The following is an 18143-nucleotide window of genomic DNA, read 5'->3' as shown; positions in this document are numbered from 1 at the left end:
GGTCAGAGTGCAGCTGTGATTCAACAGCCGTGTTAATGTCCGATATCCTGTGTTCAACAGTGTGGCGGGACAGTTGGACATCTGATACCATCCGTTTTAGTTTGTCGTTTTCAGGAGACAAGATTTCAACAACGTCACTGAGGCATTTTTTAACGAACTCCCCTTCATTGTATGGCTTTTTAGCCGTGCAATGTCCCAAGCCAGTTGATACGATGCAAGCGTGACAGTCTCTGAGTGCTTCGTCATTTTTTGGAAAAACTGTACCTGCTTTTCTGCCTGACTTTTCAAAGTGTCCAACTTGTGCTTGTGAAGTTCAGTCCCGTTTGGAAATCCCTGGTCGATGTTAGCAGTGAGCTGAAGTGGCGCTGAAGATTTGAAGCTTTGAAATGCGCTGATGACGTCTGACATATCAGGCAGAATGGCTCGCCATTACGTTCAACAAAAAAATATAAACTTTCCCACTCTGTTAAAAACGTCCTGTGTTCATCTTCATCTTTTCGTTTAGCTGCGCATTTTTTTCTGCCATTTTGAGAGCGAAATTGACACTAATTGTTTACTCCAATGGGTTTGCCCCTCCTGCTTTGCGGAATTTCACCTCATGCGCATGCGCGTTTGACGAAAATACCGTATTGAACTCAAGCGAAGCGAACACGCACAAAAAAAACCCCACAAACACAAATGTTGATATGAACGTAAAAGAGCCGCATGAAACCAGGCAAAGAGCCGCATGCGGCTCGGGAGCCGCGGGTTGGCCACCCCTGAGATAGTGTGTTAGTATGGATACTGGAACATACTAGATAGTGTTAGTATGGATACTGGAACATACTAGATAGTGTGTTAGTATGGATACTGGAACATACTAGATAGTGTGTTAGTATGGATACTGGAACATACTAGATAGTGTGTTAGTATGGATACTGGAACATACTAGATAGTGTGTTAGTATGGATACTGGAACATACTAGATAGTGTGTTAGTATGGATACTGGAACATACTAGATAGTGTGTTAGTTTGGATACTGGAACGGAGGGTTTATTTCAGGTAGCCTCAACACACGCCACACAAACTCATACAGGAAACCTGGTTCAGGTGTGCAGGCCTCAGTTATCCATTATTCACCTGAACAGCAGCGGAACAGCCGTTTCTGTGTGACCACACTGACCTAACTGGTGGATGTCCAGCCTTGATGGGAGCAGAGATGATCTGAACTCGCTCTGGCTCGAGCTATCACTCTGACCAAAATCCTGGAACCAGTACTTCCCTGTGAACAGCCCTACACTGAAAACTGCTGGGACTTTGACTGTCCTGAATTTATGACTTGTTTCTTCGTCACTTATTGTATAGTACATTATGGGTACAGTGAATGGTTGCCTTCCAGTTGTTTTCTGTTAGAACAACCAATAGGATTAGTTATTGTTCTGCTCCAGCACCACATAACCTCATTCTGATTGGTTGCTCTGTGATCAATAATGTGACCTGAAATCTGTTTAACGCTCTTAAATATAATTTCTATTCACACAAGTGAATAGATAGTTTGCTTTATTAATCCCCAAGGGGAATTTTTTTCGCTACAGCAGCATACATGAAGCAATAGATAATAATAGAATAATATGATGGATTCATCCTCTGGGGAACATTAATGTTAATAACATAAATATTAAATGGCATTTTTGAGTTGGTTGAATAACAATCATGTACTTTTTAAAAAAGCTGATTCTTCTGATAATTTATATACATTATAATAATAGTTTCATCGTTACAGTCGGGAGTTCTGGGTTGAGGCTTTCTCATGTCTGAAAGTAGGAACATTAGAAGAAGAAAAGCTGGTGGTGAAGCCCAGCTGTGTTCTGATGTTCATGGTTCTCAACTCAGTCCTTTATGTGCTGCTGTTTGGTACCGATTAGCTTCATCGGGTGTAGGTACATGTCTGCAGGGAAAAGCGAGTGTGACATTGACACTGAGCTGGAGGAGGAATTGTGATCAGTTCCACAGAGCTGCAGAGAGTAATTACACAGATGTGTGTAGCAGGAAGAGTGGCTCCATCCTGAGACTGTGCTGTGAGGATGTGAGAGCAGCATGAAGCGCTGGGAGGTCAGTGTTGTTCAGATGTTCAGGGGACGTCAGGAGGGAGCCCAGGATTTCAATATAAATGTAAAACAGTCTGCAACCTGCAAAGAGCTCTTTTATTTATTCTGAGGCTCACTTCGAAGCAAGCACACCAATACACAAGTACCGCCACTCATACTGGATATAGACTGGAAACACGCAGGATATAGACAGGACTCACACTGGACTCACACTGCACGCACACTGGACTCACAGTGGACACACACTGGACTCACTGCACACACACTGGACTCACAGTGGACACACGCTGGACTCGCACTGGACTCTGCACACACATTGGACTCAGTGGACACACGCTGGACTCACTGCACACACTGAACTCACAGTGGACACACTGGACTCACTGCACACACACTGGACTCACAGTGGACTCACACGACTCAGTGGACACACGCTGGACACACTGGACTCACTGCACACACACTGGACTCACAGTGGACACACGCTGGACTCGCACTGGACACACGCTGGACACACACTGGACGCACGCTGGACTCACACTGGACACACACACTGGACTCCCTGCACACACGCTGGACTCACACTGGACACGCTGGACACACGCTGGACTCACTGCACACACACTAGACTCAGTGGACGCACGCTGGACACACGCTGGACTCACTGCACACACTGGACTCACAGTGGACACACTGGACGCACACTGGACACACTGGACTCTGCACACACATTGGACACACGCTGGACACACTGGACTCACTGCACACACACTGGACTCACAGTGAACTCACACTGGACTCACAGTGGACACACACTGGACACACGCTGGACACACGCTGGACACACACTGGATGCACGCTGGACTCACACTGGACACACGCTGGACTCACTGCACACACGCTGGACACACGCTGGACTCACTGCACACACTGGACTCACTGCACACACACTGGACTCACACTGGACTCACAGTGGACGCACACTGGACTCACGCTGGACTCACAGTGGACACACACTGGACGCACACTGGACACACTGGACTCTGCACACACATTGGACACACACTGGACACACACTGAACTCACACTCCAGCAGTGAGAAGTGATTGTTTGGAATCTGGACAGTAAGCACTCTTCACCTCCTTAAACAGCCTGACGTGTGAGCTTTGCCAGTCAAACCCTCTTTAATGAAATGTTTGGATTTATGATGTTCAACATGGAACAATTGCAACAACTCTGTTCAAACTAAAAGCTGGACGAAGCTGTTTGTGGACTGAGAGCGATGTGTGTCGTCAGATTCAGACGGGAGCGTCCTCCTCATCTTTCTAAAAGCAGAGCTAAAAAGCAGGACACATACTGTCAACCAGGCCGAGTCAACGGCCATTTGGGGTATTTGTGATGGAAGTATTTTCTTAACCAAATTATTTTGCCTCATTTGAAACAAGGTCAAACAGTCTGTTGGTTTTCAATTTTTCCAAGTCTTCTTTTTGCCATTATCTTACTGAATGTGGAGTTTTGTGTTTTTCAGTGTCATGATGCGCACAGCATCACGCTGTCTGAGTCTCACTGAGAGGCAGAAGAATGTCTGATAGCAGCACAACCAGTCTTTCATTAAAGTCAGAACAAATAAAACCCTCTGCTCATCCACCGTGCACTCCGACCTGCCATCAGTATCTTGGAGCCAAACAAAGGCCAGCGCTGTTTTATTCTGCTGTAATATTGCCTCTGGCCACGAGTGGCAGCACTGAGGTCAGTCAGTTACTCTGGACTCTCTTCATGTCTCTGTCTCCTCCATAGAGGAGCTGGTTATTTCTTATCATATGTTTTTATAGTTGTCTAAGCTGCTCTGTGACTGAGAGGTTGGAGGATGCTGGATCTCCATGTGTAGATCCACAGTCCCGAATCAGCGGTGTTCAATCGTATATGTCCACACTGAGTCCACAGCGAGTGTCTGACACCGTGTCCTTCTTGTCTCTGCAGTTCTGGATATGGCCCGCCACGTCCCTCTGTACCGGGCCCTGCTGGAGCTGCTGAGGGCCATCTCCACCTGCATGGCCCTGGTGCCTCTGCTGCTGCCTCTGTCGGGAGACCCGGGGCAGGACGAGGAAGAGGAGGACGAAGAGCGCTCCGAGGGGCAGACCTCCGTTGGGATGCTGCTGGCCAAGATGAAGACATGCGTGGACACCTACACCAATCGTCTCAGGTAAGACAGACATCATCGATAAAGAGTGATTAAACTGTTTTTTAAATGTTGAATATAAAGTCAAGGTGGCGGCTTACACACACACACACACACACACACACACACACACACACACACACACACACACACACACACACACACACACACACACACACACACACACACACCTTTACATTTATACACTTATATCATATTCTATTATCTATATTAAAGACTGTATGTGACTGTAAGCAGTTTCTTTACTTTGACTTCAGTATTGATTGCTGCTCCTTTTTTCCATCGTGGTACATTCATGTTTGAGGTGGCAGGAGGCAGTTTAGAGGGGGAGAGGGTAACCCAGTTACTTTCTGCAGAAGTCTCAGACTGGGTGGGAACAGATTATATTCAGCACTCAGTCACAGCAGACAGGTATGTGACCAAACATATGTCTGTGTGAAAGACATAGAATAAGGTGTTGTAATGTAAGATTTACATGAAGTGAACAGTCATTTAACTGGAGAGATCCCAGTATAAAGCCTCCAGATGGGAATCACTGTATTGGCTCGTTGACAGTAATGACATTTACTCCATACCTATTTAAATTTGATATCAAGGATAAGACATTTTTTCATTCTAGATCATGTTGAATCGTTTTGGTCGGCATCATAAAAGTATGAAAGAAAACAACACTTGATGGCTGTTTTGTGCATCTGCTGGTCGGAGATGTTCCTGGAGACATAATGTTTGCAGGTTGTCCCAATATTGTGAACTTTTTTCAGGGAAATAAATCTAATTTGGCAAAAATGTTTATTTAAACTCGAGAAGGACCGATTAGAATTTGGAGGTCAAAGGTCACTGTCTAGTGAACCTTGAGGGGATTTATTCATATTCAGCAGAAGCATTCACTCTGATTTGAGAATGAAGTGTGACCTCACGTCAGTCCTTTTAATAGCTCTTAAACTACAGGATGCACTAAGTACGTGTTTGTGGGGAAAGGTCAAAGGTCACTGTGATCTCACAAAACATTTAGTGAACTTAATTAATTATTAAAATAAAGAAATTATACAAATTTTTTATCCAAAAACAGGTTTATTTAAAATGTGATTTATTTGAATCAGCAAAAACAATAAAGTGAAAACAAAAGCACAAAGATATGAGTGATGGATGAGAGTGTATAAGCGAATGTTACAGTTACGAAACAGAAGTTAAATGGTTTTTTAGAACCTTTTCAAGCATTTAATTGAGGAGCAGCTTTTTATCAGATGGGAGAGGCCATCCCATAATTTGCTACCCCTGTATTGAATTGAAATATGATGAGTCTGGACAAACATGGAGGGACACTGCCAGCTGACTGGTTGATGGAGACAACGACAAGGCAGTCACGTTGATTTATTGACTTTCTCCAAGTTGAGTAACGTCTAACTGAAGACTTTGATCTGCCCGTGACCTCGACACCAGGGTTCTCAGAGGTCTCAGGAGTCTCAGGGGTTTGAGGAGTCTCAGGGGTCTCAGGAGTCTCAGGGGTTTGAGGAGTCTCAGGGGTCTCAGGAGTCTCAGGGGTTTGAGGAGTCTCAGGGGTCTGAGGAGTCTCAGGGGTTTGAGGAGTCTCAGGGGTCTCAGGAGTCTCAGGGGTTTGAGGAGTCTCAGGGGTCTGAGGAGTCTCAGGGGTTTGAGGAGTCTCAGGGGTCTCAGGAGTCTCAGGGGTTTGAGGAGTCTCAGGGGTCTGAGGAGTCTCAGGGGTCTGAGGAGTCTCAGGGGTCTCAGGGTTGCCTGCGAGCTCTGTTTACTTTTAAGGATGAATTAATTGCAAATTATTCAAATGAGTTTCTGTATTTACAACTTTCTCACTAAAATATGTAATAATGGCCCCCAGTTAGATGTCTGAGCTCCAGCTGATCCCCCAGCAGCAGTGTGTGGATCATTGTGTGTGTGTGTGTGTGTGTGTGTGTGTGTTTTGCAGGTCAAAGAAGGATAAAGGTAAAGGTGTGGTGAAGACAGAGAGCTCTGACCCCGAGCCCGAAGGTTTGACTCTGCTGGTGCCGGACATCCAGAGGACTGCTGAGATCGTCTACACGGCGACCACCAGCTTACGGCAGGCCAACCAGGGTGAGTGCTCGCTCCGGTCTACGGCCCAACCTGCACAGCTGCTTCCTCCTTCCCAGAGTTCACTGCAGCTCAATACAAACCCACAGTCGTGTAAAACTGATCACAGATCAGAAATGCGGAGCGCCAACATGCAGACAGAAACAGGTCCCTCCTGTCTTCTACATCACTGTCCGACTTAAAACGTTTGTTGGCTGACGTCCAGGCTTTTTTATTTCCTGTCTCAGCCTGATGTGAATTATGTCTTCTCTGTCCTGACCTCATCTGTTCTCTGTGTCCTGCCTTCATGGTCCAAGGATAACAAACTGACTGTAGCACGTCTGAGCTACCGTGGGGGTTCTTTGGAGACAGATGACGACACACTGAGCCACAAAGTTCGGTTTATAGTTTTGTTTTTATTGTTCGATCCACACTGCGGCACACACTCTGCTACACACGGTGTCGGCGCTCTCCTGCCCAGCCTCCGAGCGTCCGTTTCCAGGCTGCTTCCTCCTCCTCCTCCTCACCAGGTCCTGCTTACTTATGTAAGGGGAGAAACCAATTCCCCCGATTCAGTTCAGCTGTGCCAATTATCCTCCTCCCGGCACCGTTCCCTGAACCACTCCCTCACTCTCTCCCCCCTGCAGTTGAGCTAACCACACCCCGCCACCACACTGACCTTTAAGTTTGACCTAGCCAAACTTCCCTCAGCTGTGATTGGCTGCAGCCGGACAGTTTCATCATCAACCTGTTTAAAGTTGAATCTGCAGCTACATGAGAAACCGTCACATCTGAAGCGCCTCCTGATGCTTCACCTGAGGCTGCTGTGGTCCATGAAGGTCTGAGCAGAGGTCTGGAGTCCATCCTGAGCTGGAGGGAAGACCGAGCTGGGTCACATGATTCAGATGTGTTGGAACAAGTCACCTTATTTAAAGACCTTTACGAAGAAAGGTTCAACACCAATTTCTAATTGACCTGATACTCTGTAAATAGACACCGCCGGCTGACCTGCTAAACAACTCCAGAAGTAAACCAAATAACCTATAATATACACACTGCTCCAAAAAATAAAGGGAACACTTAAACACCTCAATGTAACTCCAATCAATCCCACTTCTGTGAAATCAACGTGTCCAGTTTGGATCAACACTGATTGAGGATCAGTTTCACCTGCTGTTGTACAAATGGAACAAACAGGTGGAAATGAGGCAATTATCAAGACAACCCTATAAAGGAACGGTTCTGCAGGTGGTGACCACAGACCGTTTCTCTGTCCTCGTCCTTTCTGGACGATCGTTGGTCCCTTTTGCATTTTGCCAGTGTCCTCACCACTAGAGGTAGCATGAGGTGTCTCCAACCCACAGAAGTTGTTCAGGTAGTGCAGCTCATCCAGGATGGCACATCAATGCACGCTGTGGCAAGAAGGTTTGCTGTGTCTGTCAGCACAGTGTCAAGAGGACGGAGGACATACCGGGAGATGGGCCGGTCCACCAGGAGACATGGAGGGGGCCGTAGGAGGACAACAACCCGGCAGCGGGACCGCTATCTGCTCCTTTGTGCAAGGAGGAGCAGGAGGAGCGCTGCCAGAGCCCTACAAAATGACCTCCAGCAGGCCACTAATGTGCATGTTTCTGCTCAAACTGTCAGAAACAGACTCCATGAGGGCGGTACGAGGACCCGACGTCCACAAGTGGGGTCTGTGCTCACAGCCCAACACCGTGCGGGGCGACCGGACTTTACCGGAGAACACCGAGATCGGCAGCTTCTCCGTCGGCGTCCTGCGGTCTTCACGGACGAGAGCAGGTTCACACTGAGCACATGTGACAGACGTGACGGAGTCTGGAGACGCCGTGGAGAACGTTCTGCTGCCTGCAACATCCTCCAGCGGGACCGGGTCGGCGGCGGGTCAGCGACGGTCTGGGGAGGCGTTTCTTCGGAGGGCAGCGCAGCCCTCCGTGTGCTAGCCAGAGGTACCCTGACTGCCATTAGGTCCCGGGATGAGATCCTCAGACCCGTTGAAGACCATCTGCTGGTGCAGCGGGTCCTGGGTTCTTCTGATGCAGGACAATGCTTGGCCTCATGTGGCTGGGGTTAGGGTTAGGGTTAGGGATGCTACGGACCGGCCCGCCCGTCCCCCAGACCCGAATCCAATCCGGCACATCCGGGACATCGCGTCTCGTTCCGTCCGCCGACGCCACGTCCACCGCAGACTGTCCGGGAGTGGACCGATGCTTTGATCCGGGTCTGGGAGGAGATCCCTCAGGAGAACATCCGTGGTCTCATCAGGAGCATGCCCAGGCGTTGTAGGGAGTGATACAGGCACGTGGAGGACACACACACTACTGAGACTCATTTGGACTTGTCTTCAGGAATCTCCACAGAAGTTGGATCAGCCTGTGATCTGATTTTTCCACTTTTATTTGGAGTATGATTCTGAATCCAGACCTCCATGGATAATGATTCTGATTTCCATTGATCATTCTGATGTTATTTTGTTCTCAACACATTCCACTATGTAATGAATAAAGATTTGAACTGGAATATTTCATTCATTGACATCTAGGATGTGTTGTTTAAGTGTTCCCTTTATTTTTTGGAGCAGTGTATATCCATCCATCCATTATCTCCACCCGCTTTATCCTGACTGAGGTCACGGGGGGGCGGAGTCTATCCCAGCTCACATTGGGTGAAGGTGGGGTTCACCTGGACAGGTCACCAGTCCATCACAGGGACACATAGAGACAGACGGAAACAAAGACCATTCACACCTCAGGGACATTTGTAGAACCACCAGTTAACCTGATAGCATGTTTCTGGATGGTGAGAGGAAGCTGGAGAACCGAGAGAACCCATGCAGGCACACGGAGAACATGCAGACTTATATTATATTATATATATATATATATATATATATATATATATATATACGTTCCTCCATTACTGACGTCCACAGCTGGATTCTGTGACAGCTGGCTGCTTGTTCAAGAGACGTGATGAACAGTCCTGTGGCCTCACTGCATTTTAACAAGATGTTTAGTCTCCTCCAGTCTCCTAACTCCCCCGCTCTCCCCCCACAGAGAGGAAGCTGGTGGAGTCCTGCAGGAAGCCGCCCAGCCGGCCCAAGCCTCTGTCCATCCTGCGCTCCCTGGAGGAGAAATACGTGGCCGCCATGAAGAAGCTGCAGTTCGGTGAGTGTTTTTGAGAGCAGCGTGTTTCTGACTGACGGGAGGGAACCTGTCCGTCACACTGCACTCAGACACGTCAGCGTTATAATGCTGTTACTGTTACCATGGATTCTGGAGGCAGTGAGATGTGTGACATCATTGTTTCAGTGTGCCGACAGCAAATAGAGGAGTCATGGAGGAGGTTAAACTCTTTAATGGTCCTCTTTGTCTTTAAGAAAAGAGATATTACAAATATTACATGTGTACAGTAATTATTATTTATTGATATTTATTAATTTATGGGGTGGATGGAACATCTAGAAGGACCCACAGACTGGATATAAAACTACAGACTGGATATAAAACTACAGACTGGATATAAAACCACAGACTGGATATGAAACTACAGACTGGATATGAAACTACAGACTGGATATGAAACTACAGACTGGATATAAAACTACAGACTGGATATGAAACTACAGACTGGATATGAAACTACAGACTGGATATGAAACTACAGACTGGATATAAAACTACAGACTGGATATGAAACTACAGACTGGATATAAAACTACAGACTGGATATGAAACTACAGACTGGATATAAAACTACAGACTGGATATAAACTACAGACTGGATATAAAACCAAAGACTGGATATAAAAGAGTTCGTAGCCTCAGGTCTGTAAAATGGTTCTGATCCAGAAGTGTCTTCAGCTGCAATACCAGCGAGTGCCACTAGAGGTCGGCTCCAAAAAGCCTCCGGCTCCATAGACTCCCATTCAACTTCTCTCATCAAATCCAAAGTGAATAAAATGTGTCCATCAGTTATCTCGGTGTTGTTAGCTAAAGTCACTCCTTCTTATTAGTTTTCTGGAGGTCCATCTGAAAATAATCACTCATTCATTGAAAATAAGATTCTCTCTTCCCCCCCCCGCCCCCCACACACCTCCCTCCTCCTCCATGCAGACACCTTTGAGATGGTCTCCGAGGATGAGGACGGCAAGCTGACCTTCAAAGTCAACTACCACTACATGTCTCAGGTGAAAAACGCCAATGATACCAACAGTGCAGCACGGTCGCGCCGCCTCGCCCAGGAGGCCGTCACGCTGTCCACCTCACTGCCGCTGTCCTCCTCCTCCAGTGTCTTCGTCCGCTGTGACGAGGAGAGGCTGGACATCATGAAGGTGAGCTTTGTTTTACATTCAGCTGCAAACTGATCATGTTAGAAGAACGTTGATATAAAGAGTCTCTGAGCAATGTTTGGTTTGTAGGAGGGAGATCAGTAAGTTCTGAGTGTCCTGCTGGTGAGCAGGAAGATAAAACCTGATGACTCCTGCTACAAACTTCATCCTCATCACTTCCTGACTGACATGTCACTCACTCATGTCACCGTGCTGCCGCAGGAGTCTCTGAACTTATTGATGGTGGTGCTGTTAACACTTCCATCAGCAGGCCGGGTTGTGTGGTTGTGGGTGTGGTTGTGTGTCTGTGGTTGTGTATTTGTGTCTATGGTGTGTCTGGTGTAGTTGTCTGTTTTTGTGTGTCTGTGGTGTGTTTGTGTGTCTGTGGTGTGTTTGTGTGTCTGTGGTTGTGTGTCTGTGGTTGTGTTTGTGTGTCTGTGGTGTGTTTGTGTGTCTGTGGTGTGGTTGTGTGTCTGTGGTGTGGTTGTGGTTGTGTGTCTGTGGTGTGTTTGTGTGTCTGTGGTTGTGTGTCTGTGTTTGTGTGTCTGTGGTGTGTTTGTGTGTCTGGTTGTGTGTCTATGGTTTTGGGGTGGTTGTGTGTGTGTCTGTGGTGTGGTTGTGTGTCTGTGGTGTGTTTGTGTGTCTGTGGTTGTGTCTGTGGTGTGTTTGTGTCTGTGTTGTGGTGGTGTGTCTGTGGTTGTGTGTCTGTGGTGTGTTTGTGTCTGTGTTGTGGTGGTGTGTCTGTGGTTGTGTGTCTGTGGTGTGTCTGTGGTGTGTTTGTGTGTCTGGTGTGTTTGTGTGTCTGTGTTTGTGTGTGTGGTTGTGTGTTTGTGTGTCTGTGGTTGTGTGTATGTGGTGTGTTTGTGTGTCTGTGGTTGTGTGTCTGTGGTGTGGTTGTGTGTCTGTGGTTGTGTGTTTGTGTGTCTGTGTTTGTGTGTCTGTGGTGTGTTTGTGTGTCTGTGGTTGTGTGTATGTGGTGTGTTTGTGTGTCTGTGGTTGTGTGTCTGTGGTGTGATTGTGTGTCTGTGGTGTGTTTGTGTGTCTGTGGTTGTGTGTTTGTGTGTCTGTGGTTGTGTGTTTGTGTGTCTGTGTTTGTGTGTCTGTGTTTGTGTGTCTGTGGTGTGTTTGTGTGTCTGTGGTTGTGTGTTTGTGTGTCTGTGTTTGTGTGTCTGTGTTTGTGTGTCTGTGGTGTGTTTGTGTGTCTGTGGTTGTGTGTCTGTGACTCACTCCCCCACTGACATTTCCTGAATGTCTTCCACATGTAGATGAACTGAGGTAAAGTAAATGAGGTGTAGAACGTGTCAGAAGAACTGAATGAACACAGATCATGTGAACAACTAGAACATGTGAGTCCAGCAGCAGATGTTTGACCTGAAGCTCACGTTGTTCCTCATCTCTGGAAATGACCTCCATGTGGTGAGGTGGAAACCTGCTGACCTGATCGGGGTCACGTGATGCCACAGCTCAGTAGCGGTCTTCTCCGTGTCCATGGAGGTTTTGGTCTTTGTTTGTCCAAACTTGCTGTTGTCTCTGCGTCTCCAATGAAGCCGTCTCTCAGTGACAGCGTCCTGTGGTCGGTTGTGTCTGCAGGTTCTCATCACCGGCCCGGCCGACACCCCGTACGCCAACGGCTGCTTCGAGTTCGATGTGTATTTCCCCCAAGACTACCCCAACTCCCCCCCGCTGGTCAACCTGGAGACCACCGGGGGGCACAGCGTGCGCTTCAACCCCAACCTCTACAACGACGGAAAGGTGAGTTCAACACGTTCATTGTGTCCAGGAGGTTTTAATCTTCACTCCCTTCATGTCGGAGTATTATTCACGTCCTCCAGGAAATCCTCCCATCTTACCGCTGTGGTCATTGACTCTGACCTTTGACCTTTGGCCCACACATTAGAGAAAGTCTGTTATTTTCAGAATATTTCTTTTTGCTTCCAGCATTTTAAAACAAGTTAAATGGTTTCCTTTTTTGTGATCTTGTTATTTCCTGTTTTAAGCTGAAGCCTCCAAACAAAATGAATGTAGTTTGTTTCAGTTTTAATGAAGAAAGACCCTCCTGGTGGTTTGGACTATCTGAGGAGCTGGTAGATGTTGAAGCAGTGAGTTGATGAACCATCAGGCGTCGGCTCGGTTCTATCTGCTGCAGCTCGTCTGCTACCATGAAAACACCAAGATTGTAGAGAAGCAGCGATCAGCTGTGGAATCACATCTGAACACGTCTTTTTATTGAGCATTTTATGCTTGAATGCTTTATAAATAATTTATAATTGTAATGAAATCTGAATACAACAGGAAACAATGATGTTCTGTTCCTGACTGACTGTAAGTCGATGTTTAACCTCCTCGGTGTGGATCTGAAGCTGCTCAGTCTGTTAGACGGACAGTTTTTATTTAAATGTGCCGTTTGGACCCGGTCGTCCTCCTGGGTTCCTCCAGACGTGTTCGACCTGCAGAGCTCCTCCTCCCCCCTGGCCTCCTCCACGGAGGAGTCGGGCCATCAGCTCCACCTCATTAGGCTGCTGCTGACAGTCCACATGTATTTCCATAATGGACCCTGACAGCTGCTATCAGAAGCTCTTCGGGCCTCCGGCAGCCTGATGAGGTGACGGTTCCCTGGTGGAGGATCACAAGAAGCTTGTTGCAGAGGGCTGGAGGTCCGGCTGGAGGTCATGCGACTGGTTCTGATTTCATCAGTCTATGATCTGAAGCAGGTTTCAAACAGTTCTGTTTAGAGAACATCAGACGACCAGCTGAGTGGTTTACGTCTCACGGTCCTCCGTTCAGGATGCTTCCTGTTGGACTGACCTCACATCAGTGGGGAGTTACACTTCATTCATCCACAGTGGGGAAATGTAGTGCTCACAACAGATTAAGAATACAGGTAGGAAAGATAAGTACACAAAGGAAAAATTACAAATATGCATGCAATTCAAAAAAAAAAAATCATTTAAAAAAGAAATAGAAACATTTAAAAAAAAATACACACACCACAAGCTATATAAATATAATAAATGAATACACCTTGATATGTACAGAAAAATGTAAAGAAAAACATCATTACTGCAGGTAGATGATAAAAAATATATTGTTAATTGTAAATGTTCCAGGATATATTGTATATTACACATCAGTGGTTTGAGTGATGTGCATATGACATATAAATATGTATTATACTGTATATTATAGTACAAATGTAGATAAAATAATGTATATAGTATAAAATAAGCAGAACTTACCTTCCTGATCTGACTGATTGTTTCTGTGTTGTTGAGTAATCACAGAAAATATCTGCGTTGTTTCCAACAGAAAGATGACATGACAAAAAACAAATCTAATGTGTTTATGTGGTGACCTGATATCAGCTGGTCGGCACGTTCTCCCCGAGCAGCGACTGCACGTTCTCCCCGAGCAGCGACTGCACGTTCTCCCCGAGCAGCGACTGCACGTTCTCCCCGAGCAGCGACTGCACGTTCTCCCCGAGCAGCGACTGCACGTTCTCCCCGAGCAGCGACTGCACGTTCTCCCCGAGCAGCGACTGCACGTTCTCCCCGAGCAGCGACTGCACGTTCTCCCCGAGCAGCGACTGCACGTTCTCCCCGAGCAGCGACTGCACGTTCTCCCCGAGCAGCGACTGCACGTTCTCCCCGAGCAGCGACTGCTCCCCTGCTGTCAAACAGAAGCATTAAACTAAACTGTTAAAAACAACATAAATCAGTTTTTTGCTGATTCAGCTGGATCGGGTGGAGCTCAACTATGTGAAATAAATGCAGCTAAACATGAAAATCTCTGAGGAAAACCGAAAATCTCTCCTGCGATCATCTTACCGTCAGATCACGTGTCACGTTGGTGTTTCTCTGGTTCTATCTGTGAACATGTGAATGTTTCAGAACACGTTGATTCAGAGATCTAAACTTTGATCAGATTTATTCTGTCGGCTCTGGTTGATGTTTCAATGTTTTATTCTTTTTATCAGGTGTGTTTAAGTATCCTGAACACGTGGCACGGCAGGCCGGAGGAGAAGTGGAACCCTCAGACCTCCAGCTTCTTACAGGTGAGAGGACAGAGTCACCTGGTGGTTTGTGACTGGGCCATCAGTACTACCAGGAGTTCTGGTCACGGGCTCAGTGGGCCGCTGCCATGAAGGATCCTCTTTAAAGGGGAGTTATTGTTCTGAGCTGGTGACAGAGTGTGTCTGGTAATCAGAACCAACACCAGTCAGAACCACTGGGCTTCAGCTCAGAACCAGCTTCAGTTCAGAACCACCGGGCTTCTGTTCAGGACCACCAGGCTTCAGTTCAGAACCAGCTTCAGTTCAAGACCACCAGGCTTCAGTTCAGGACCACCGGGCTTCAGTTCAGGACCACCGGGCTTCAGTGCACATCAGAACCGCTCCAGCTTCAGTTTCATTCCTGATTTAATTTGTTAGTGGAAGTTTTCTGGTGTTTCAGGTTGAGGTGTGTGTGCAGTAAATAATGTCCAGTTGTCCTCACACATCTCCATTGATCTCCACTGATCTCCACCGATCTCTATTGATCTCCACCGATCTCCACCGATCTCCACTGATCTCCACCGATTTCCATTGATCTCCACCGATCTCCACTGATCTCCATTGATCTCCCCTGATTTCCCGATCTCCACTTGATCTCCACTGATCTCCATTGATCTCCACCGATTTCCACTGATCTCCATCCCAGCTAGTGTGCTGCAGATCAATAGTATAAACGAGGGGTTTGTTGAATGGGAAACGAGGGAGATATCTGCTCTGAAACCAGGCCGTTAAAGACGAGCAGATGACGTCAGCTGAAGGTCTCCGGTATCAATGTGATGGAGCGTCTTCGGGTCGATCGGGCGGTTGGGCCTCCAAACAGGAGGACGTCCGCAGTAATGGAGCTGTTCAAAACACCCACCCACAGTTCAAAACAGCTTCATATCATATCAAGGTTATACTTTATTCATTTATTCCCCCCCCCCTTCTGTGCTGCAGGTGCTAGTGTCGGTTCAGTCCCTCATCCTGGTGGCCGAGCCCTACTTCAACGAGCCGGGATACGAACGCTCCCGCGGGACTCCCAGCGGCACCCAGAGCTCCCGGGAATACGACGGCAACATCCGGCAGGCCACCGTGAAGTGGGCCATGCTGGAGCAGATGCGCAACCCGTCACCGTGCTTCAAGGAGGTATGGACCGCCAAGACACCCTTCCATTGGTTTCCACCTGAAGGTCACAAATCGATTGTCTAAAATGTTGTCATAATTAATGTATGAACTCTTTAGTTACGGCTGCAAACATGTTCAATTCAACTTTATTTATTTATTTATTTATATAGCGCCAAATCACAACACAGGTTATTTCATGGCACTTAACACATTAAAGTCTTTACAGCAAGACTTTACAATATTATACAGAGAAACCAACAATTCAACAATTCAATAATTCAACAATTCCCACATAAACTAGGAGGGAAAAACTCCTCTTTAAGGGAGAAAAACCTCCAACAGAGGGAAGAAAAACTCCCTTTAACAGGAAGAAACCTCTGACAGAACCAGGATCAGAGGTGGGCGGAGCATCTGTTAACAGAACCAGGCTCAGATGTGGGCGGAGCATCTGTTAACAGAACCAGGATCAGAGGTGGAGAACATCTGTTAACAGAACCAGGATCAGAGGTGGGCGGAGCATCTGTTAACAGAACCAGGCTCAGAGGTGGGCGGAGCATCTGTTAACAGAACCAGGATCAGAGGTGGGCGGAGCATCTGTTAACAGAACCAGGATCAGAGGTGGGCGGAGCATCTGTTAACAGAACCAGGATCAGAGGTGGAGAACATCTGTTAACAGAACCAGGATCAGAGGTGGAGAACACCTGTTAACAGAACCAGGATCAGAGGTGGGCGGAGCATCTGTTAACAGAACCAGGATCAGAGGTGGGCGGAGCATCTGTTAACAGAACCAGGATCAGGGGTGGGCGGAGCATCTGCCTCGACCGGTTGGGGTGAGAGGAGAGCAGAGAGAGAAAAGGACAGCATAGAGATAGAAGAGAAGAACTGTTGGTGGAGACGACAATCACAGAGCAGAGACATGCAGCTCCATGACGGGACATCTGGAAAAGAAAGAAGAGAAACTACACGAGCGAAGGAACTGAATGGAGACAACAGATAATAAGAAGAAACTATGGGAGAGAAGAAGATGGTGAGGTATGAGTCAGTTAAAGAGTAGGAGGAAAGAAAAGAAGCTCAGCATGTAACGAGGTCCTCCAGCAGCCTCGGCTTATAACAGCATAACTAAGGGTTGGTTCAGGTCTACCTGCCCTAACTATAGGCTTTATCAAGAAGGAAGGTTTTGAGTCTAATCTTAAAGCTAGAGAGGGTTTCTGCCCCTCCAACACAAACTGGGAGCTGGTTCCACAGGGGAGGAGCCTGAACACTGAAGCTCCGCCTCCCATTCTACTTCTGGAAACTCTAGGAACCACAAGTAGACCAGCGTACTGAGAGAGAAGTGCTCTGCTAGGATTATATGGTTCTATAAGATCTCTAAGATATGATGGAGCCTGGTCATGTAGAGCTTTGTAAGTCATCAAGAGAATTTTAAATTCTATTCTTGATTTCGCAGGAAGCCAGTGAAGAGAAGATAAAACTGGAGAAATATGATCTCTCTTGCTAAATCCCGTCAGTACTCTTGCTGCAGCATTTTGGATCAGCTGCAGGTTTTTAATGAGTAATTTGGACATCCTAACAACAAGGAATTACAATAATCTAGTCTATGTTCTGTGAGGTCACGGTGACCTTCTACCTTTGGTCATCAAGATTTAAACAGTTCTTCTTTGAGTCCAAGTGAACGCTTGTGCCACATTTCATGAAGTGCCCTCAAAGCATTCCTGAGATATTACATTGACCAGAGTGGGAGGGTTGTGGGGGTCACAGTGACCTTTGACATCTGACCTTTGAACACCAAAAATGAATTCAATTCATCCTTAAGTACAAATAAACCAAAAAACCTAAACCTACTCCTGGTCCTCAGCCCATTTGGTCATCCCCTCCCAGTTCAGAATGACTCGGGTGTCAGGTATCAGGTGTCCAGATATTCCAGATGGTCCCAGATGGTTCAGATGGTCCAGATGGTCCCAGATGGTCCCAGATGGTCCCAGATGGTCCCAGAAGGTCCAGAAGGTTGAGTTTATCACCTGCCTCAGCACAGCTGTCACTCCTGGTGAGGCATCTTCAGGCTGAATCAGTGTTGTGAGCTGAGTGACAGGCATCCTCACCTGACCTGTGTTCATGGATGACATCAGATATGTACCAGGTCTCTGTTCTTTGGCCTGTTGGAAACCTGCTCCGTCTTCTAGGCCTGTTTCCTGGACTCTGTCCCTGCAGGTGTTTGCAGCCTGTCTTTCACAATGACTGAAAATCAATGACATGTCTCAGCCCGTCCTTGAAGACGTCCTCCGTATGAA

At 47.1% G+C, this 18143-nt stretch overlaps 2 protein-coding genes across 8 annotated transcripts in view; both read left to right on the top strand.

Moving 5' to 3' along the window:
- Nucleotides 1-18143, top strand: part of birc6 (baculoviral IAP repeat containing 6) — a 102341-nt gene that overhangs the window by 78620 nt on the left and 5578 nt on the right. For all 7 annotated transcript variants that reach the window (XM_069141874.1, XM_069141871.1, XM_069141870.1 and 4 more), the window contains exons 65-71: nt 4069-4291; nt 6231-6376; nt 9430-9540; nt 10489-10706; nt 12294-12455; nt 14677-14754; nt 15688-15876. In XM_069141874.1, the coding sequence (XP_068997975.1) occupies nt 4069-4291; nt 6231-6376; nt 9430-9540; nt 10489-10706; nt 12294-12455; nt 14677-14754; nt 15688-15876 (1127 nt within the window). The remainder of the gene's footprint in view (nt 1-4068; nt 4292-6230; nt 6377-9429; nt 9541-10488; nt 10707-12293; nt 12456-14676; nt 14755-15687; nt 15877-18143) is intronic.
- The window catches only part of LOC138193692 (keratin-associated protein 10-11-like), a 4548-nt gene continuing 2288 nt past the window's right edge, over nt 15884-18143 (top strand). The window contains exons 1-2 of the mRNA XM_069141876.1: nt 15884-17820; nt 17851-18143. The exon at nt 17851-18143 is cut by the window's right edge and continues 2288 nt beyond it. The gene's annotated coding sequence lies outside the window, so the exon portion shown is untranslated. The remainder of the gene's footprint in view (nt 17821-17850) is intronic.

Source organism: Embiotoca jacksoni, unplaced genomic scaffold (genome assembly GCF_022577435.1).
Source record: "Embiotoca jacksoni isolate LCO1_2020_lvr unplaced genomic scaffold, fEmbJac1.0.p SCAF_92, whole genome shotgun sequence".
Classification (NCBI taxonomy): domain Eukaryota; kingdom Metazoa; phylum Chordata; class Actinopteri; family Embiotocidae; genus Embiotoca; species Embiotoca jacksoni.
The sequence above is the reverse complement of the archived record's forward strand: the minus strand, read 5'-3'. Positions and strand labels throughout refer to the sequence as shown.